The sequence below is a fragment of the Rousettus aegyptiacus genome, unplaced genomic scaffold, assembly GCF_014176215.1.
Source record: "Rousettus aegyptiacus isolate mRouAeg1 unplaced genomic scaffold, mRouAeg1.p scaffold_m13_p_4, whole genome shotgun sequence".
NCBI classification, from domain to species: domain Eukaryota; kingdom Metazoa; phylum Chordata; class Mammalia; order Chiroptera; family Pteropodidae; genus Rousettus; species Rousettus aegyptiacus.
The window spans coordinates 107818145-107842047 of NW_023416307.1; the positions used below are offsets into that span (position 1 = coordinate 107818145).

General features: G+C 38.6%; 1 protein-coding gene across 15 annotated transcripts in view; it reads left to right on the plus strand.

The window, feature by feature from the left end:
• CADPS (calcium dependent secretion activator) overlaps nt 1-23903 on the plus strand; it is a 442570-nt gene that overhangs the window by 266626 nt on the left and 152041 nt on the right. For all 15 annotated transcript variants that reach the window (XM_036218629.1, XM_036218630.1, XM_016150172.2 and 12 more), the window contains exons 8-9: nt 2892-3031; nt 13546-13612. In XM_036218629.1, coding sequence (XP_036074522.1) covers nt 2892-3031; nt 13546-13612 — 207 coding nt within the window. The remainder of the gene's footprint in view (nt 1-2891; nt 3032-13545; nt 13613-23903) is intronic.

Below are 23903 nucleotides of genomic sequence, written 5' to 3' on the forward strand. Positions count from 1 at the left end.
CCAAAGCGCTGCTCCTACTTATTTTGCCAAATGGGCAGGAGCAGAAGGAGGCCCAGGGCCTTGCCTGCTGCTGTTCTAGCCCTGGCTGGGGTTTTTCTTATCAGCCTCCCCCCTTCCTTGCTTCCCAGCGAGTCACCTCTACCTCAACTCTCAGGCCAAACTAGCTCAGGAAGAGGATCGGTTTCACTGGAATCAGCAGCCCCTCCTCTCCATCACCCAAGTGCCAGGGTCACAGGATATGAAACATGACACAGAGTAACAAGTGTTTTCTTGAGGGAAGGGAAAGATCTCCACCACCCAATGGCACCCTGACTTGCTAGCACCAGTTAAGTGAATTTATATATTTTATGATAGAATTTTAGCTAAATTAACCCCCACGAAGTGAATAAATGGCCAAAAAAGATAACTACAGAAGAGCTACAATTTGAAGACAATACTAGTATTGCAAGTATGGCAAACAGCACGAATACGGTGGAGCTGACACTTGTCCTGCTAGCAAGAGTTCTGTGAGATTCAAAACAAATCACGAGATAAAAACAATGCCAATTTAATTAGATGAGATCAGATGTCAGTCAAGACTTTATGAGATTATTTATAAGATTCTTTGAACTACAGATTTCTATCCAGTATCACGAACAATTAGCCTTGCCCTAAATACATGGTACCTTAAAATATAGCTAATAATAGAACAAAGCCACCACGATTAGCAAGATATTTAAAATATAGTCTTTTGTCTTTAGCCCGCTTTTAAGACTTCTATATTTGTGCATGTTTTATGATACGTGTAATAATATATATATGGGTTCACATCCCAGTGGAGCCATGGTCCATGGTCTACAGCTAAGCCACCCTGAACAAGCCCGATTTCTGATCTTGGAAGCTAAGCAGGGTTGGGCCTGGGAGACCATCTAGGAACACCAGGTGCTATAGGCATAAAAAAAAAAAAAAAGACTATATTAATTCCGAAGTAAACATATATGGGTATATATTTTTACTGATATTTATAAATAGGCATATCTGGTTTTATTTCACTTTGCAGATATTGCATTTTTTACAGATTAAAGGTTTATGGCAACCCTACATCAAGCAAGTTTATCGGCACCATGTTTCCAGCAGGCTCAGATGATGGTTAGCATTTTTTAGAAATAAAGTATTTTTTAATAAGGTTATGTACATTTTTTTAGACATAATACTATTACATACTTAATAGACTATAGTACAGTATAGACATAACTTTTAGATATACTGGAAAACCAAACTCTGTGTGACTCTCTTTATTGTGATATTCACTTTATTGTGGTAGTCTAGAACTGAACTCATAATATCTCCAAGGTATGCTTTTATTTTTATTGATATATGTTTATATTAATAGAGATAATAGTTATAGATATTGAGATAATCATCTAAAAATATTTTACTGACATAGGACATAATCAAAAAAACAACTTTGGCAGACTCTGGTCTAAAATATCAGGTCTTCTTGTATTTCAATTATGTCATAAGATATTGAGAAGATTCTAAATTTGTCATCAGCAAAAATATGTAAATTTTCTTTGATCAGAGAAGGTATTTAATGACAAAAAGAAAAGATCAGGCCTGCAGTTAGGAGTGAAAAATCACCACAAGCTGGGCATATGAAAGTGGGCAGATGTTGCTTTTCTGCCGTGGTCTCTTACTCTCTCAGAGCTCTTAATCCACAATCACCCAGAAAGCAATATGTTCCCAGTCTCCAAGCGTGGGCCAAGCTTGTGTGATGGCAGGGCAGCCGACACAGCATCTGGAAGGCTAAAGTGTCCACCCCTGAAACTCTGAGCCCTTCCTGTCCCCTCCAGAGGTGAAAGAAGCCAGCCTTCCCTGCACCTGGAGAAAATAGATGCTTTGAAAACAGAGCCAGAGCAACATGCAACAAACCAGGGCATGCTGCCATCACAGAAGCAAATCTTAGCAAGCCCAGCTTTTGTTGTGCCTATATTTAGTTCATGTTCCCTTAGTTTAGGGGATTTTTCCAAATACTTCACTCCTCCCTAAGTGCACATTCCCCAGATCCCATGTGGCTCCTGAGAATTCTTTCATCTCAAATGCAGAAATGGATTTACTGAGTTGTTCCCTCCTTGTTTTGTTCACAGCGTCAGAGGTAATAAGAACTGAGGCAAAAGTCCCAAATCAGGGCCCCATCTCTGAAACATACTGGTGAAAGGCATTCTCTGAGAGCAAATCCTTCTTCAAGCTGTGTGTGCTTCCTTCTGTGTCGAGACAGAGCTGGGGCGTTGTATGATAAGATGAAAAGTGCAGATGAAATCAGGTTGCAATATGTGACTGTCAGCAAGTCCCTTCCCTTCTCTAAATATTACATTTCTTATTCATCAAATAAGGTCCCTTCCATCTTTCCCTGCAGCCTCTGAGGGATTCCTCCTCTTGAAATAGTGGAAGGAATCTTAAGGAATGGGAAAAGTGGACTAGAAGTGCTCTCTAATATATAAGGATGTTTCTTCCTTTCATACATCTGTGTCCTTATATGAAGAGAATTATGGGTGGACAATATCCTCTGTTCTGGGTTGCTTTAGTATTTCTGAACTTTGAGAATGTACAAAAGCAGGATCACAGAAATCGCAATCCTCACTTTTACAGAGTTAGCTAGGGAGAGAGAGGAAGAGAGCAAGACAACATCACTTCTGTCCTCAGACCAAGCCACTAGGCAGGAGGCGATCACGACTGGTAGATAGTACTTTGGATTTGAGTCCAATGGTCAGAACTGTACTTCATGTAACTGCCTTCTCTCTGGCTGTGGGACCTGGACAAGGCATTCAGCTCTCAGCAGCAAAGTTGCTCATCGATAAAAACATGCTCATTATAGTGTTTCTGGCTAAGATGGTTATTCTTTTTCCCAACAGGTTATTCTCCATCCCACCCCAAACAGCCCCAAACAGTCAGAATGGCACAAAATGACAGTCTCTAAAAACTGCCCAGATCAAGACCTCAAAATCAAACTTGCTGTCCGAATGGATAAGCCTCAAAACATGAAGCATTCTGGGTAAGTGTATCTTCTCTGACTGGCAATTTTGAACACACCTCCATTCATTTCTTTAATTTTTTTAAAAAAGAAGAACTGATATTCAGATAACATGTGGAAGGAAATATAAAAGATTTGTGAGAGGTTATTAAAATATTCGACTTTGATATTTACGACTGTCCCTTAGTATCCATAGAGGACTGGTTCCAGGACCTCTACAGATACCAAAATCCATGGATGCTCAAGTTCTTTATATAAAAGTTCTTTATGCGTAGTATTTGCAGATAGCCTAGGCACATCTTCCATATACTTTAAACCATCTCCAGGTTATTTATAACTCCTAATACAATGTAAAGACTATGGAAGTAGGTGTTATACTGTATTGCTTAGGAAATAATGTCAAGAAAAAGTCTGTACATGTTCAGTACAGCCACAGCCATCATAGGCCTACTTAGTACACATCAGCAATAGCGTAAGGATTTTTTCAAATATTTTTGATCTTCAGTTGGTTGAATCCAAAGATTCAGAGTCCACAGATACAGAGGGCTAACTATACTATTGCCTCCTCAATTCTTATGATTACTGTATTTGCATTTTGCTAATTGTAAAGATAGAATCATTTTCTTTTCCTTTTCTAATAGATTTTCAGTACAATTTAAAACCTTCCTAGAACATGCTAGGTTATTTTGGTTTTATTGGCTTCATGTACTTTCTCAAAGGTATCCAGATCTTTCAGACAGTATAAATCAGTCATTCGCAACTTCATTAACAACTGCATGCAGGAGGTATGAGGATTTGCCATCTGCAGCCTTCAAGCAGTTCAAATTGAGTCAGTTTTAGTATGCCGTGTAGCATTTAAAAAATGGCCAAAAAATAGAAAATGTATGACTAACTTCAGTTTCTTAAGATTTGAGAGAAATGACCAATTAATTAGTTTCATTTAGGATAAAAAGAATAAGTAAAATATAGTTTTATTTGTTTAACCAACAGAAGGGAATGGATTGGTTTTTCAAGGATTCTATAGGTACTATTTGCAAACCGACTATCATTCTGCTTAACCCCTCTGATCAGTAAAAATGTCTCAGTAATTTTCTTTGGGGTATGTGTTAATGAGAAAACTTAAAGTGGTAAAACCAACATGAAAACTGAGATTGGTTATGTATTAGAAGTTTGGAGAAATCAGAAACCCAGTACCAGGGCCTAGCCACTGATTTGGACAGATTTAAACGGAAGCCAGTGAGGGATCCAGGACACAAACATCATGGTTTCAAGACAAAGGGTTGGAAAATTCTGTTAGTTTTCTATAGCACAGAGGAAAAGATTCTGCATCTGTAGCAAAACACTGACTCATAAACAATCAGTAAATATTTGCTAAAGGAACTAGAGCATGAGTGAATAGGACAGCAAAAGAGAGAAGTAAAGAGGGTAGGGCAGACCAAAGAGAGAAAACAAAAATATGAATGAATGTATTTGTCCTCAAAACTGCTTTTAAAAAAATTTCCTTAAGAGGATCAGTAGCTTAGCCTACATTCTATGGCCCAGGGAAGTACTATCCGAGGAGTTTTGCACTCTCTCATTTAATCCTGACAGCAAACACTTGACAGGCATTATTTCCCCCATTGCACAAATTCCTGCAGTCTCTTCATTTGCTCTGTTGGAAATTGAACTAACTGGTCTGGATTCAATAATTTTTCTATTAATTTATTTGTAAAATTATCAACATATTTCAGACAACCTTGACCCTACAGACAATAGAAGAAATATGTAACTCAAGTCTAACAGGTTCCATAGCAATTTCATATCACTAGGCTGCCATTTAAAAATTAACCCTGCCAGGAAATATACCAAGAGGTCCTAGAATAGCTCTGGAAAGTGAACAATGGATGCCTTAATATAACACTGTCAGCCCCAGTGTGGCCTAAATCAGGGGTGAACAACCTTAGTTGTATAAGGAATGATTCAGGAAAAATAGAAACGTTTATGAACTGCATTTTTTAAAATTTAAACTTAAAATAGCTTTATTGAGCTCCATTGTGTGGGGAAAGGGGATAGAAATATCAGAGCTGTTGCGGCTTAGAGAATTGGAGAGAAAAATTTATTTTAAGAAACATGGCTGAGGTTAGAAATTGTATCCACTTTAATGTTTATTAAAACATAAAAGGAAACTCAGAATTACTTCTTGTTGGTGGACTATGGTTCCTTGAATGAGCCACTGAAACATTCAGAATAACTTTTTTTTGTTAAATAGAAAACATTAGTAAGAAAATCAGTACTGATTTTTGGCCTTAAAATATTAGTATTTGCCATATTTGAGAATTAGCAACTCCTCTGTGGCTTTCTAATTTTCATCTTTTACATCAAAATGGTGTTTTAAGTTCAGGAAGTGCATTCACATACATTATCTCATTTCATTCCTGAAACAGCCTCACAAGGATTAGGTATCATTATCTTTCCATCTTAATAAATTGCCTCCCCCCTCACCAAGCTGTTCAGACTTAGATTCTTAGAGTCATCTTTGACATTTCTCTATCTCTCTCACCCCTCGTCTCATCCATCATCAAATTCTCTTCACAGCACCTTCAAAGTAAATCCAGAGTTCAACCTCTCATCACTTCCATATCACCATTCAAATCCAAGCCTCCATTATTTCCCCCCCTCACTTGTTGTGCTTGCCTCCTAAGCAATCCCCCTGCTGTCCTTGACTTTCTGTAGTCTATTTCCCACCCTGCAGCCGCTTTTGTAAAACACAAGTCAGATCCTACCCCTCGAATGATTCTCCATCTCATTCAGAGTAAAAGCCAATGTTGCTCCTAGGGCTACGAGGCCCTATCAGATGAGGACTTCTCTACCTATCTGACCCTGATCACTGCTTCAGACACATTGCTTTCTTACTCTTTCTAAAGACTCCAACTGCACCCCCACCACAAGCCCCTTGTCTCCACTGTTTCTTCTGCCTTAAATGCTCCTTCCTCCCACCTAGATGTCCATATGGCTCACCTTGATTTCTGCATGGCTCTGAACCTTCTCAGAATGCCTTTCCTGGCCCACCTATGTCCTTCTTCTCTTTCTTACTGTGCTTAATTTTTACCAGAACACTTATCATTATCTCACGTATCATATAATTCTTTGTTTATTAGTTTGTTCTCTGTCTTCTCCACTAGTCTATCAGTTTTTTGTCAGCAAGGACATTTGTCTCCTTTGTTCAAGGTAGCTACTATAAGGCCTGGCCCATAGTAAGAGCCTACTAAATTATTTGTTGAATAAATGAATAAGTGAGTAAATGAATCCCCACTTTAAAAATAAAAAAAAAAACTGAGGTTCAGAGTGGTCAAAAGACTTGCCCAAGTCAGAGTAGGCCTCAGAGCCAAGTCTAGAATTGTTTCAGTTCAACACAGTGCACCTGAAACTTAAACTCAATGAACCACAGTCCAACCAGAAATAAATAATAGCAATTCTGATTTTCCTTTTATGTTTTAAGAAAATGCAAAGGGGATACAGTTAATAAGTGTCAATCGCTCTTCTTAAAATTCCCGTTCCTCTTCCATTTTCTTAGCTGTGCCGCTACTTTAAACTTCTTGTTCTTCAAAACCATCACACTCCTCTCTCCTCTCCCTACGTCGCCAAGACACCATTCGTATTAGTGACGACTCCCAAATAAGGCTACTTAGACTGGACTAACCAAATATTCTTAGGAATCTCTTTTACCTTCCTTATTGGTTTATTTTCTATAAATGTCTATTAGATTTAGTTGGTTGATGAAATCTTCTCAATCCTTGATTTTCTATCAATTATTGATAGAGCAATATTGAAATCTTCGATTATAACTGTGAACTTGTTTATTCCTCTCTATAGTTCTGTTCATTTTGCTTCATATGTTTTGAAGTTATGCTTGTTATTATTAGATGCATACACAATTAAGATTATTATGTCTTATTGATTAATTGACCCCTTTATCATTATGAAATGATCTTTACTTGGCGCTAAAATTTACTTTGCATTACAGTAGTAAATATAGCCACTCCAGACTTTTAAAACACTAATGTTAGCATCTTAAATCCTTTTCCATTATTTAGTTTTTTACCTATTTATGGCTTTAGAGTTAAAGTACAATTCCCATAGGCAGCATAGAGTTGAGTCCGGCTTTTTAAATGCAACCTGAAAACCTCTGCCTTTTAATTGGAGTATTTATTTTGCTTATTTATATTTAATGTGATTATTGATATGGTTAGGTTTAAATTAAATTGCTATTTGTCTTCTTTTGTTCCATCTGATCTTTGTTTCCTTTTTCTTTTTTTATTTCCTTCTTTCGAATTAATTTAATACTTTAATAATTTTATCTTGTCTTTTTTATTTTATTTTATTATTATATATAAATGCCAATTAGGCCAATGCATTAGGTCAATGCATTGGCCTAATTGGCATTTATATATAATAATAATCCTTGACACTACCTCTTACTAACCGAAGGCAAGTTGCTTAACTTCTCTAGACCTCAGTTTTGCTTAGCATAAAATGAAGAGAATGATGGTGTTTTCCCCTATAGGATCTGATACATGGTAAAAGCTATAAATACAGATGAGTCAGTGATGTTTGTCATCATTGTTGTTTCGTTTCATCCATGCTTTACACTTCCCTCTGCCCACACTTCCTGCTGGGCTAATGCAAGAAGATTGAGGCACCTGGAGTCTTAGTGCCCTCCTTGCTCTCTTTCATTCCCCAGAGAGGTAAGAAAAGCCTCCGGGTAGGAACCATGGGTTTTGTCTCACTATGACTGCTCTTCTTAGAAGAAATACTCATGAAGAACGTCTGCCTGATTATTGCTTGTAGTGGGCTAGACACTATGGTGGTGCAGGGACACAGGGAGCACAAACGCCTCCCTCTCCACCTCAGCCAGAGTGGCACCAACTCCTCATTTCTAGGTTCTTCAGTCATTTCTGTTCCACAGTCTCCAATATGAAATCTCAGCATTTCTGGTATCTATGTGCCTCTCAGACATCTTGACTCCTTTGTAAGGTGTTCGGGGGCAGGCGATTCTGGCAAATGTCCTGAAGGGGGCACATACTCTTCTCCCTGCACTAGATTCTCATCCCCAGTCATCCTAGGAGAAGATACATAATAAAAAATTTCCTCATGAATAAGCTATCGAGCACCCATCACATTCACGGCTTAGTGCTAAGCACAGAAGGTACTTAAAAAACAGAGCTGAGATACTACTTCATTTCCATTCACAAACACCACGTGAAGGGCAACTGCCCCTTTGTATGTACAAATGACATCCTGGATGCTGCCCTGATAAGTAGTTGATGGCAGAGGGATACTGAGGCAAGGGAGTCTTCCATGAATTTGATTGGGATTCCTGGGACTTAAGCTGAACTCTAAGTATCGTCCTCGTCTCTTTTTGGTCCTTTGAATTCACTCTGGACACTTGTATAACTAAAATGCCCCTAGTGAATGACAGGGATGTCAGTGACCCACTGGCATGCGTTTCATGAAAATGCTACAAGGAAGGATACGTTAGAATCATAATGCAAAATATGACCTGGAGATCTAAACCCAAACACGTGTACCTCACTTGATTTCCCAATCGATGTGTGCCCAAAAGCTGAACATAAATTAAAATAAAGAATTCGAAGATGAATCTTTTGCAAAATTGGTAGTTACATGCTCTTTATACTAGGACTATTATTTCTACTAGTAGTACTACTCCTAATAGTAGTAGTAGTAAGAATATCAACAGAAAACAATGATGCCTAACAGCATCAAGAACTTAGTCTATACCAGTTACTGCGCTAAACACTTGACATGCATCATTTCCATCAAACCTTACAATTGAATGGAGTAGATCCTATTCTATCTCCATTTTACAGCTGAGGAAACTGAGGCACAGGACAACCAAGCCAAAGAACAGTTAATGACAGAGTCAGAATTCTCACGTAGGTATTTACACCCTGAGTCGATATATAACCACTAGGCTAAACTTCTACTCACTATACTAGAACACTCATTTATGTCTTTATAAATCCAGATTCCACATTTCCAGATGGCCTAAGAGAGATTCGAGGGCCACTAATGCCCACACAGACAGATCTGTCTGTAGCATGATGAACTAGAGATGGAAAGCCACCTATGATGGCAATGAGAGAGTTTCCGTCTGCTCCAGATACTCTTCATTCTGTTTAATGAGCATGTTTCAACCAAATAGAAGATAGAGTCGGAGCTGACTAGACAGAAACAGTACATTGTAGCCCTCAGTTTTTCTCGGATTTGACATCTTCTGGTATGTGCCAAATTAGCAATTAATTCTAAAGAAAACCTCAAAGGAAAAGCCCCTCCTTCATGCAAACCAACTGATACTTTTCAAAAGAGTATTGTTACTTTTTCTCTGATCCCACTCACTTTTCCCATTAAGAAGCCTTTCACCAGAAATCCTCTCTGTTCAGTTGAAATAGCAATTCATGTTCTTTGTTTTAATAAAGAAACCAAAGTTTGTTATCTAGACTGGGAGAAAGAAAAGCACAGTGAAGAAAGCTCTAGAATTAGGAAGTTCTGGGTTTAAATTCTGTCTGTGGCATTCATCAGCTATGGAATCCTAGGGAAGTTACTTGAACTTTCTGAACTTTCTGAACTTTCTGAACTTTTCCTCATGAAAAGTAGAAATAAGAGTATAATGGCATACCTAATAGTGTGTACTTTGTGCCAGATAAAGTTCTAAGCATTTTTATTTTATTAACTACTTTACTCCTTGTAAGAACCCTTGAAGTAGATGCCATTAGTATTACCCCGATTGAACAGATGAGAAAACTGAGGTAGAGATAAGCCTAGTAACTTGCCCAGGGTCACACATAAACCTAGGCAACATGGCTCCAGATTCAAGCTCTTAAGCCCTCCAGGTGCATATAATAAATTCATGGGAAGTGCTTGGCATAGTGCAGAAGACTTGTAAACTTCACTGGGCGATAGCTAGTATTTTCATTATGAAGGGAAAGTTAATGATACAGTATGAATTACATTCTGTGGGTACCAGTGAACTCCTTTCCCTACTTCTATTCTCATCAATTAAAACTATAAACACCTTAGATGTTGTAGCTACAAATCTCTTTAAGTGGATTAAAGTTAAGGGGAAAGAGAAAATGGGTAGCAGCTGCCAGATATAATTCCAGAAAAGTACGGGACTGTTACAAACTTACCAGCCATTATTAAAATGCAAAATTTTTCACACACTTCTTTATTTGATCGTTTATTTCATCTATGTCCATATGTCTAAGGAGATTTATTTTCTCATGTTTAGCTGTTATTTACTACAAGTAATGATATGCTTTCCTCTGTAAACAGAGATATTTTATAATAAGGCTGACATTTATTGTGTATCTACTTCCCACCATGCCTCATGCTTATACTTTCCAAGCATCATCTCATTTAATCCCTACAACAACTCTGGCCCTGTTTTCCAGAGCACCAAGAGGTTAAGCACCCTGCCCAACACCTCAGACTAACCAGCAGAGCTAGAACTAGAAGGCTATCTCTTAAACAGTACAGGCCAATAACCCTCTCTTCTTGTCCTTGGCCAAACCTTCCCTGGATGTCCATTTCTGCCATGAATATGTTAATATACTATTTCAAGAAAGCTGAGGACACTGTCCGGGACAGCTAGGTGATCCATGTAACAATAGAGGTGATCATGTTGGCTTTAGAACTGATGAGCTTATCAGCCAGCCAACCACTTCCATGTCCTCAACCATGGTCCAGCCACCATCCTCTCTCTCTTGTCTGTACCATTGTAACCACCTCCTAACTGTTACCCTGCCTTCTCTCTTGCCCTTTCTATCAATAACACATTCACCACCCAGCAGCCACTGAGATAATTTTAAATTGAAATATAATTGTGTCATTCCTTTGCCTAAACCCTTCCCTAGTTTTCCATCCTTATTTAAAATGAGCATATTAATGATCTGATATACCCATTTGAAAGATCACTCTGCCTGCTGGGTAATGAATGGCATGTAGGGTCAAGAGTAAAAGCAGGGAGACGAGTTAGGAGCCTGTTGCCATGGGCCAGGCAGCCATGATGGTGGTTTGACTGGGTAATAGCAGAGGAGATAAAAATAGATGGGATATCTTTTGGAAGAAAAACTTGGCAATGCATTGAATATCTTTATGCAACGTTTTAAAATCTCGTTAGAAATCTTTATAAAGATCACTCTGGTTTTTCAAGAACATGGCATTCAAATCCAATTAAAATATAGCAAATATTTATTGACCACCTACCATAGACAGTTGACCCTTCAACAATGCCCTAGTTAGGGGCACTGATCCCTGTGCAGTCAAAAATTTACATATGACTTTTAACTCTGCAGTCAGCCTTTCACATCTGCAGATTCAGTCAGGGTTGACATTCACAGGAATCCAAGGTTGAAAAACTGCTGTTGGGAAGGTGAAAATACTATTTTGGTCCACTGCTGGTTGAATATGTGGAGGCAGAATCTGCAGGTTTGAAACCCATGGATATGAAGATATGACTGTATTTATTTTTTCAAATCTTCATGTAAGTGGACCTGCACAGTTCAAACTCATGTTTTTCCAGGGTCAACTGTATAAGAAACTAGGCTAGTAAGTTAAAAAGAAGGTCCCATGCTAGGAATTTAGAAGGAAGGTTTCTTCCCTTGGGAAGCTCACAGTCTAGTTGATATGATACATATAAAAGCAAATAAATTATTGCTACCAGCAGAATTTATCTGTGGGGCTCAGGAGGTGATGACATCAAGGTAAAGATTTAAACTTAGGAAAAATTTGAGTTCTGACGTCAGAAGCAGGGAGAAGATACTCCAGGCAGCATAACATGTATAAAGTTATGGAGATATAAAACTTTATGGTGTGGTCAGTAATTGCAGATAATATAATGTGCAGAAGCTGAGTCTAAGTTAAGCAGGGCCAGAAAATGAAGAGAGTTCGAGGCCAGGGCAAGATGCTGGATTTTGTCTCTATAAGCTAACATCTCCCCGAGTGTATACATACCAGTAGTGGTACACAAGATCATTTACTGATATACAGACAAGCACATATTAGTTAAGTAGTTACTTACATATTTTAATGTGTGTTACATAATATATAATCAGTGTATTGCGACTACAATATAAAATTGTCTTACAAAATAAATCTATTCATGTAACATAAGTCAATTTAAAGAAAAACATCAAGTAAATCATAGAATAGGTGGACAAGTATGGGATAAACCATGAAAATGGAATGTGAGTAGCCAAGGTTTGGGGGTCTGTTCATGTAAACAGGAGAGAGTCACTGAAGGGATTTTAGCAGGGAAAGCCATGATAGCATTCACAGTCGATAAAATCTATCTCACGACCAGGAAGATGAAAATCATTCTGGTGTCCTTGAAAACCATTAAGAGCTTCCCCTGTAGTTTTCCACAGAAGCAAAAACATGCGCTGAGACTGAAATAGTGGAGGTCTGATGTGAAATGACTGAGCAGAGTGAAGAATTTTGCAGGAGATAAAAAATCAACTGTGCTTAATAACTGACGAATGAAGATGAGGAAACAGAAAGACCCAGGATGACTCCCCGGTTTCTGGCTTAAATATCTGAGTAGATTTTGGCCACTAGCCATCCCAAGAACCAATAACATTTGTCAAACAGTATATTTTAAGTGAGTGTATTCTTCTTTATGTTCCAAAATGAAACTGTCTGATTCTTGGTGAGGTTAGGATTTAGAAGTTGTCTGGTTGGTTTTGATAGTGGGTAAAGCCATTCTAGGAACTTGATTATTTGAATGTATTTGAGTATGACCAGATCTCTTCTTACTTGGTCCAGTAGTGCCTGAAAACCACCAGCCTCACTTCCTTGATCAATGTCAGTTTAGTATGTAACAATCCACAAGGCCAATGGGATAATTCATGAATGAATTAGTAACATAGATCTTAAAATCTCCAAACACCCTTGACCTGTGCCTCTGTAATTCTTAATCCTCTTTTTTATTTTATTTTCTGTATAAAGATTAATTTACATCAACAGAAGAGCACTTGAGGAAAGGGGGAAGGGTATAGGGAGGACTTTCTATGTGGACTTGAAATTTCTCCCCTGTAATATTCCTGCATTTGACAGATCACAGGAAAAGAAAGTGAGGGTAGATTTTCCTGAATGAAACTTGACAAAGAGATAAAAGAGTTAGTAGTTGTGAGATTTAGCACTCTTTTTTCTCTCTTGTACAACACCTTTCAGGGGGTTCCCTACCTAAAAGACATTTGGCACTTATACAAATGAAGTTACAATGTAACATTTTCCAAGGTGCTTTCTGGAATCAGTCAAAGAATCCAAGTCAAGTCTGATAATGGCCACAACCTCATCTATACGTGGAAGTGAACCTTGCCAGATGTTTCTTAGTCTGAGCAACACAGCTCCAAAATCTGTTGTTTCCAAGCCATGTGCATTTCCTGGTTTATGAGTGCCAAGCTTTTCAGTAAAGTGTATTAAACAGTGCACTCACTCAAGCATTAATGCAACTCTGTCTTTCTCCTTTCCCTTAGGTATTTATGGGCCATTGGTAAGAATGTCTGGAAGAGATGGAAGAAAAGGTTTTTTGTGTTGGTCCAGGTAACTCTTTGATTCTCATATCAGTCTTAAGAGCCATCAGTTTTAAGGATTTGATGATTAATTAATATTTTTTAATTGAGGTAAACTTACCTGAAGTACACAAAGCTCAAGCATTCAGCTCAAGGAAGTTTTATCATGTCATAGATCCCTGCAACCATCATTCAGAGGGATACAGAACATCTTCAGTATATGGAGTACTTCTTTGTGCTTTTTTCTATTTTAATATCACTTTACATTTTTTGAAAATGATGCATGCTTATTATTTTTTAAATCCTGAAAATATAGGATTATGTAAGGTAAGTAGAAGTGAACTTCCCCCACCCTTGTCAGTGATGGAGGACCTCAAGAAGGGAGCAAGCATGTGCTTGTTTAGGACAGAGGGACATTAACATTGTTTTAGAAGAATCTGCTATTTCTAAAGGCACTAAAATACTCGTTATGAGAAAATTTAGAATTTACTTGGAGTTTTTACAACTATTTTATTGTTTAATATGTTTGATTTTAAATCACTTGTAGAGAAGTATTCCACTCTTCTTGATGCTCAGGGCTTCCAAAGTCTTAACTGACCTTCTATAATTATATTTAACCTCCTGGAACACATCTTCTTAGATAGATTTTTTTTTAAACCAAATATAATCAAACTCTTTATGTCGTTCTACAACTTGATCTAAAAAAAAAAAATTGTTAACACTTTCCCATGTTTGTATATATAGTTATGGCTCTACTACCTAAAAATTTTCCCCTGGGATGAGAATCTTTAAGATTTATTCTTAGCAACTAGAATTTTTCTTTCTGACAGAATTCTGGGCCTCCTCAATTGAAACTATTATTAACCATGAAGTACAGGACATCTGTGTATAAAATACAGCTATTGCTGCTGATATTGGTATTAATAATACATTAGTAATATATAAATAGTATCTTTGCTCTCTCAAGTGTTTCTTTAAGAAAAAAAAATTTCCAGAAATAGTGATACATGCCCTTGAAAATTCTTCCTTTTTTCTTTCTTTTTCTTTCTCTCTCTCTTTCTTTCTTTCTTTCTTTCTTTCTTTCTTTCTTTCTTTCTTTCTTTCTTTCTTTCTTTCTTTTTTTGCTTTTTTGGGTTGTTTGCTTTTTGCATCAGGATTTTTCAGTTTACAGAGGAATTTGCCCTTGCCTCATTTAATTTTCAGATTCCACTAGAGCATGTAAACTATAATTCAATTTGCAAAAAGTTAATTTATGCTGTACTCTGAAAGACGTCATATAGTGAGTCAACTTGTAATTTAGTGACTAACAGAGTGTTATTGACTCTAAGCGCTGACTAGTATTTAAATCACTATCAATTCTGAAACCTCACTATGAGGCAACTGCCTCTTAGATCTAAATGGCCTTGAAAGTTTTACCAACTCTGAGCTTCTAACACCAGACTTTTTATAGATCTATTCACGTCTCTACCACTAAGGCAAAATGCCTCTTTCTGGCTATAAACAAGACGTTATCTTTGCTTTTGTGATCGCTACAGGGTGCAAAAAAACCTTAAAATAAATTAGCCAAAAGAAAACTTTGGAATTATGCCAAACCCCCCAAATAATCCATGGCTAAGCCATGGAAGATATTTTATCCTGAGATCATTTCTTCAGACTAGCAATTGACTGATATTTATTAACCACTTACTTTGTGTGAGGCACATTGATAAGTCATAGAGAAAAACTACGAGGTCCAGTCTTTATTTCCATAAGAGTATATATTAGAGTTCTTTATATACAAACAGCAGAAACAGACTCAAGCTAATTAAGATTTTTAAAATATATATATATTGGAAGGCTCTTGAGGTAGGTCACGGATTGTTGAAAACCTGAATGATTAGTCCTTGTTACAAACAAGACCCAGACAAGTTCCAAAAATTCAGGTGGCAGGAACCATGGCCCGTGTCATTGATGTGGTAATAAGACAAAATTGGCTCTATTTTCTATCTTTGCATCTCCACTTGAGGGCCAAATTTGAGAGAGAGAGAATTGAGTTGGTCACACACTCACCTTTTAGCAGGGGCAGGCCATGGCGCTTTGATTAACAGTCACACTGGGCTGTGTCCAATACAAAATCAGGATACCATTATCAGAAGGAAAAATGGATGCTGGGCAGGAAAAAACAGCTGATGTCCACTCTAAAGAGAGCACAATATAAATGGAGAGACAAGATATATCGAAAGAAGCAATGCTAAAGTATGGATTGTTCTCCCCTTCAGTACTCTCACCCAGCATAGCAGCCTCTCTTAGAATTACTTTTGAGTCTCTCTGGCCTCCCCCAATAGACTATATGCTGTTTCAAGGCCAATTCTGTTTCTGATTCATCTTGGTGTCCTTCCCTCTTTCCCCCACCACACACATACGCATCCTCTTGCTCAGTGTGTGGTGTGGGCATTCAGGAAACGTTTGATGGAAGAAAGAGGAAAGGCAAGAGAGAAGAGCCCAGGCAATGCCTTGAGTGGTTCTGAAAAAGGAAAGATCACATGGCCTGGAGAATGACAACTTCCCAGAGGAAGTGGGACAAGTGGCCCTCTCACTAGGATGTGCAGTCTCCCCCCTCCTACTCTGAGGCAGCCAGCTATCGCTTTGCTGCACACACAACTTTTCTCTGAGAACCTTCGAAATGATGAAGTACTTAGGAGAAGTAGCTGACCTCTTACTTTGGAAGAGATTTTAGCGGGGCTGGGGTGGGAGGGAGATCTCTTCAGGAAAAAAACAAGGGGAAATGTGCCAAAAATATCAATGAAGCCACGTCTGTACAATATGTACTGGGTGAAAAAGGAGAAAATGATGGTGTTAGGCCGTACAACTAGAACACAGATGCTTTAGGTCCTTCGCATTGAGGCTTCTACCAAGAGAATTGCACAGTAGCTAAAAAACAAGCTCTGCTCACTTGTGAAAATTGTAAAAGGGGATATGCCATCTAAAGCTCAGCATCTTGCCTAGGAAGGCACAAGAATCTGAGGAGTTCGTGAGATGTTTCACATACATGTGATGCTCATTAACTTTAAAGAGCCAATGAGATGCGTTAGTTACATCTATCTCCCAGATTAAACCTGTTTAAACCTAAATCAGATGCCTTACATTCTTGGTGGCCTGCAGAATTGACATGAGAGCCCCACCATCACAAATATAATGGAAGAGCAAAGATGATAACTCATGTCTTCTGTTTCTTTTCTTGTCCTGTTCACCACAGCAATATCTAAAGGCAATTTTGGGGGCCTCCCTAGAAAATACTGCATTATGTTTAGATTCTTCCCATTTTTTCCTCTCTGTTTAAGTCATCACATCTATAGGTGCTTTATCAAAGTGACAAAGAAAAAACACCCCCTTTGAAACAACTCCAATACCAACATAATTGCATGAGATAAGGTCAAGGGCACAAGTACTGGCCCTATTCAAGAGAGGAAAAAATATCCCAGGTTGCTTGAAGAGAAGGATGGCAGTCCAGAAGTGACAATCAGCACCCAACAGCTGCATGCAGTGTTGAATTTAGTCATATATACAAATTATTTTCAGTTTTTTTTTCTTTTAGACACCAAATCCTTCCACTCAAAATGCAAGTGAAACCAGGTGAAGCCTTCTAGACAGTTTTGGGAAGGGGTGAGAGAGCTGGGGAAGGAAGCAGATTCCACTAAGTCTACCCTGAGTTTCCAGGCAGCCTCAGAGGGAGCTCTGTGGAGAATGGTGTGAAAACCACCATACAAGAAGCATATCTATCCCAGTGACTTACTGAATGTTTCTCTCACTCAGATGTTAGGTCTCATGGAGTGTTTTTTTATAGAGAGTTTGCAACATATAATTTCCAATATGATTATGAATTCCATGAGATTTAATAAAAGCAAATGTGTTTGAAAATTCTGAGAAAAACATACCCAACATCAATCTCCTCAAAATCATCTCCTCTCCTGCCCTATTCTCTCTCTCTCTCTCATACACACACACACACACACACACACACACACACACACACACACGCTCACATGCGCACAGAGTCTACATGTTTGTCTGTAATGCAGAACTATTAAAATTCTCCATAAGTGAAATTTCCTTTTAGTGCTACTACCTTGGAGAATCAAAAGATAGGTTATGAATGACTTCCTACTAACCAAGGACAAAGGACATCCTCACAGCAGTGTTGAACCAAAGCAGCAATTCCCATTTTTAAGAATCAGGGCTAAAATTATTATAGATATAGCTGGAGTCTGCCCCACCAACTAAGAAAGGAACGAAGCACTTGCAGGGTGTTTCTGGGCCAGGGATTTCAGTGATCCGACAAGATAAGATGGCCTTCACTAAGTTAAGACCTAGCCCACCTGCACTGGGTGTTCTTCAGCATGCAGATCCCAAGGTGCCATTCAGAAGACTCAGATGCAGCAGATCTGGGATGAGGCCTAGAAATCTGGGTTTTACAAGCATGCCGAGAGTACTGATGAAGGCTGTCCAGAGACTACCTTTGGAGAAACATTTTCCCTTGTTAAGTGAAGGCTCCCATTCCCTTTAGACCACACCCTCTCAGAGTTTAGGTAGGTTCTCCATCGAGCTGAGCACCAGAGTAGCTAAATAGATGATTATGTGCAAATGATGAAACAAACCGTCCTCAGTCCTGGTCCTTGAAATTCCAGTATATGCCAGTAAGGCAAAGGTTCCCAGTTTTTTTGGCAGCAAGGACTGGTGCTTCCTATGAGAATCTAATGCCTGATGATCTGAGGTGGAGCTGAGGTGGTGACGCTCATGCTGGGGAGCAGCTGCAAATACATATGAAGTTTTGTTTACTCGCTGTAGTTTATTTACTGCTGCATCTCCCGGTTCCTAACAGGCCACGACCCATATTGGTCCACCCCTGCCCTAAGGACATGACTTTGGATCCTAAGGCAAGGATTAAAGGGAAATGGGTCCTCAGCATCCCAATTCAAGAAATTGCTGGGTACACTCATTCTAAACCCCAGGGGCCATAGTAAGGACCAAACACATTGTTAGAATTGTGACCAGTGCTAATGATGAAGGTACCAGTTCCACCTGGAGCTCCCCGCGTGGGTGGGTAAGGGGAGGAGTGAAACAGCCAACTCATCATCTATACCAGGCTAGAAATTCTCATCTCTATCATCTTTTCGTTTTAATGTTTTTCTTCTATGCCTACAATATTTTGAGTTAAAATCAGTGTTTGATTGGTCTTCGGCCAAAATATTTCTTAAGTATTTCACCCCTGTTAGCACCATACAAACCGAAATAGTCTGTGTTTGCTATAATAATGCTAATAATCGCTTGTACTTATATGGTCTCTCAGAGTTTACAAAGTGGTCATCAGTTGGTCTTCACAACCTTTATGTACTACAGTGAGGACAAGTCTTATCCCCATTTTACATTAGAGAAAACTGAGGCCAAGAGTGGCTGAATGACTTGCCCAAGGTCAATGGTTCATAGACAGCTAATATGAAATCTAATATAGGTCTTCTAACTCGCAAAACCTTCCATGACTCCAAGCACTTAGGTGGGACTGAGACTCAAAGAAATTTTATGTGTATACGATTTCTAGAACTTACTTACTTTACATCAGATAGAACCAATGTGATCCCTAAATCTTTATCCTATTTATGATTCACTACAAATAATATAACTAAAAACTCTCACTGTTCCAGCTTTCAGAGAAATTACGAAATCTGAATGAGATGAAATATTGTCAAATAATTAAAATGCCTTGGAATACAGCAGTTGTCACCAGGAAACAGGATTAAAATAACTTAACCATGAAAATGAATTGTAAGACATATAAGTAATTGAGTGATTTATAACTGAATGACTGTTTATTCAATTACCATAAAGGGCATTTATATTTATATTCCAGTTGCAGATGACAATGATCAACCCAAACTAGCTTAAATTTGAAAAGGGGAAGAATTGTATTGGTTAGTTAATTAAATTAGTAATTAACTAGGGTCTACTGGCATTACTAGGTCCAGGGCTTAAATGAAACCATCAAGACTCAGTCTCTCTCTCTATATATATACCGTCTCTTGCCTCTACTTTCCTCTGAACTGGCTTTGTCCTCAATCAAGCTGTCTTCATGCATTGGAATCTGGCCAGTCAGGGCTTAGAATAGTTTAGCAGCCCCAGAGGAAACAAAACGTTTCATTCCCGGTAGTTCCAGCAGAGGCCTCTGTTGAGCTTTCATTGGCCCAAAGTGGTCATGTGCCCATCCCTGCACCAATCACTCTTGCCAGCGAGGTGAGAAGATGATTGGCCAGACCTGGTCACACGTCCCACCCACCCTACCTTCGTCTAGAGGCACAATTAGCCTTACACAAACTATATGGGCTAAAAGAGGTGAAGAAGGCAATTCCCCAAGGAAAATCAGAATTCAGTCACCACAGGGAAATAAGTGCTTTGCATGCAAACATAAGAAATGTCTCACAGTGGTTATCATCGTCTCAATTTAAAGATAATGAAATGGAGTCCCAGTAAAATTAAGTGAACTGCCTGAGATAACATACCCAGAATAATTGAACTGAGAATCAAATCCAGATTTGTATAGCTCCAAAACCTAGTCTCCCTCTACTCCACCAAGTGGCCTTCGTGTCTGTATCAGTCAGGAGTCTGGCATTTGGACTTTGTGATTCCCCATATACAACCATATCAGGAATTCTGTGCTTCACATAATAAAAACTTTCTCCATTCTCAGATCTTGGCTCAGTCAGTCGGTGTCTCCTTATGAAAACTTTCCCTGACCACCCAACTAGACCATATCGCCGAGCTCTTACAGTATCATTCATCTCTCTTTTTAACACTTATTACCATTCAAGTTAGACATTTCTGATATGCGATTAATATCTGCCTTTCCACTAGACACTAGGGTAGGAACCATATCTGGTTTTGTATATATTTGTATTCTGAACACCAAATATATTAAGTTTTGTTGCATGAATAAATGAATGAATCAATCAACCAATCAATCAATCAACCTGACATAAAGAAAGAATTCTTTTCTTAAATGTAGTATATGAACTTTGAGCAAGGATTAGTGATCAGGGTTCAGTAAAAATAATGGCTAAGTCATTCTCAAAAAAGATAGTAAATAAAAGAAAAGCAGACTATACAAAATGTATTCTATCATTAGTTATATGTTCAAGTATTGTCGTCTTCCATGGGTGATGGGAGAAAGAAGGAAGAGTCAGAGACAAGAAAGGACTGACCCTGTTACCTCATAACTAGGCTCTAATTGCTAAAGATAATTGAAGCTTAGGGCACTTTAACATTTCTAGAAAGTTTTTATATGATAAAATAATGGTTCTCCAACTTTAGTATGCATCAATATCTGAGACAATTATGAAACATATTATTTTTATTTACATACACTTTTTCATTTTTGTATTTTATAGATGCTATTTTTTATTAAATTTATCAGAGTGACTCTTGAGGTCCATCCTGACCTGACATTCTGTTTCAATTGATCTGACTTAAAAATCTGTATATTTATAACCTGCCCCCAATATATACAAATACTCTAACAAAGGTGGCCTCATCCACTCTTTAAGATATATTATTTCAAACCTTTTTCTAATTTAAATAAGTGTTTGGAAATGAGCTAAGGGGTTTCTTGTGTACCTAAGATTCAACCACCATTAAAACAAACCCTCAAAGACTGTAGCCTCAGAAGTCCCTACAGCTCATCCCGCGATTCCATGAGAAGATACATAGCAGCTGAAAATCCCAAAGATGTAAGCCATTCCTTCAAAAGTGCACTTTCAGATGTCCGGCGGTCATCACTAGATCTTCATGTTTTTCATTGTTCTAGTCCCAGCTTTCAGGCTGGAGTGGCTGACTGACTTCCGACATGTACTTTAAGCTTCTATTCTATTATTACAATAGCGCTATCTCATTAATTTTCATCAAAATACAGTTTGAACTCCCCTGTGACAGAGAAACATGCATTTTACTGGGAATAGCTTTCATTTATTTAGTGATGTCTTCTGGAAGCTTAAAAAAATATCAAGCTCCCAAACATTTGCTCTTCACTTACCCTTGAGCGCTCTGGAAAAACAGAGGTAGCCCTACAAACTTGCATTAATTAAACATATTCAAAGAGAAATCACATCTGCCCCTCCTTTATTTCCTAAAATAAACTACCAGATCTCAAGTTTAAATGTTCCTAACACACCAACTCAAGTTTGTTTTAGCTCGTTTGTCAGAAATAACTTCCACTGTATTGCCAGAAGAGGGCAGCAGCAGACAGCGCTCCAAGAAAGAAGCAACCGAAATAGAAGAGGAAAACTCAAAAAGCCCAAAGCGAGTAGTAATAGTAAATGCATGATCTTGAAATAATACCCTTTTGTTGTGATTTTTTTTTTCTGATCTCAAGTGAGTGTCTGAAACCCTCTATTACTTTGAGTGATCATTATATTAGCAAACTATCATCTCTTGTGTTGCCAAGGACAAATGAAAATCACCGTCCAACTGTTCCAGCAATATCTGTGATCACTGTCATGCTGGTGGATGGATGGGGTGGGGGGGACAAGCATAGGGGATCAGTTATCTGTGGAATCAGCAATGGACTGGAAAAGCCTGGTGCTGTGCTTAAAGGAACATATGTAAATTTGCGAGGAGAAAACCTCTTTGTTAAATTATATGCACTCAACTTTCTAAAACCAATGAGACGCAATTAGTGAATGCCCACTGTATGGTGGATTTTGTTTATGGGAAGGAAATTATAACCAAGATGTATGACTCTCTAGGCCAAACTTCAAAGGATTTATAATCTAATAGGCCAAGATACCTACTCAGCTATTCTACATTAGAACGTTAGTACCAGATGCAAGGAAACTACTTACATAATGCATATATTGTTGCTATGTGAGTGTCATGCTGTATTAAGCCCTTCACTGCTCAATTAATCCTCTAGCTCCAATAACATGCAGGTATAAATGCGGATGAAGACTCTGAGATTGAGATGGGTGACAACTTATCAGACCTGAGATGGAGCCCCAGGCCTGTGTGACTGCCAAGCTTAAGTTCTTAAACCTCATTTTTAAGAAAAGAAAATGCTATTAGTTGTTCTGCTATTACAAAGAATAATTTGTCTCCACTTAGGGAAATTCTCTTCTATTTCCCTTGAATCCCATCAAGACCTTGCAATGTAAGGTTCTGCATATTATATGCATTATAAAGGAACCCAAATTGTGCAGAAAGTTTTCATCAGGGACCAACAGAGGGCAGCAACAGATAAACGAACCAGTAAAACATTCTCCCATGGACTCCCTTTATCTTGCCACCAGGACCTTCAGGCTGTACAGACTGGGCAGGAGATGTGTGCAGCCCTTGAGAGTGCCGATTTCTTATCACCATTTTTAAAAAGATAAATCTCACCATGGAGAAGGAGACTAACATGTCCCCAGCAGGGATGAAAGTTTACATAGAAAATGTCTCTTTAAATAAAGGGAACTAAGAGATGAGGGATGTGGCACTCCTTCGCTGAGACATTTGACATCCATGGATGGTAAATATGCCCACAAGCTTTTAACCCAAACCCCGAAGGATATCCACTCTCCCATGGGCTTGTTGCAGACAAGCCAGATGCAGAAATGCTAAGTATCCACTCTGGTTCTGGATGCACCGTGGCGACAGGGTCCTGAAGGCCAGCCTGCAGCCACAGAGTGCCCACCTGGCACTGGCATGCATGCTCGTGTCAATGGTGAGGCCTGCACCAGTGACAACGGCCATGCTGTCGAGGCTAAGGATAGCTCTACCATGACTGGCACCTAGCAATCAAGCACTCATTGATTATGACAGCATGTCACTCCTGCATTTGTCTCAGATGAAGGGAAGACTTTTCAAAGGCATCAAAAGGTGGGGAGGAGGGGACAAAATGTGTGGCTTGGTGCTGAGAATTGGCCTGCAAAAAGTGAAAAAAAAATATTTAAAAGTTGGGGCATAAATAAATAGTGTCGTCCCTAACTTATGACCAAAGGCCTGTGTTATGTCTGTGAGCTTGGCAGTGTCAGCTAGCACCAGAGTCACGTTAGGTAAAACCTATACAATTATCACTATTCAACAAATTTTGACCTCCAAAAATGGCAATTTCATCTTAACTCAATTAAAATAACAGCAATAATGATAATGGCTAACTACTATCAAGCAATTACTAAGCATTAGGAAAAGATTCTAAGCACATTCCACATGTGAACTCATTTAATCCTCACAATAAGTGAGTGAGTAGGTGAATTCTCAGATTATATCCAGTCTATAGCTGAGGTAACAGAGGACCAGAGAGGCTAAGTAACTTGTCCCAC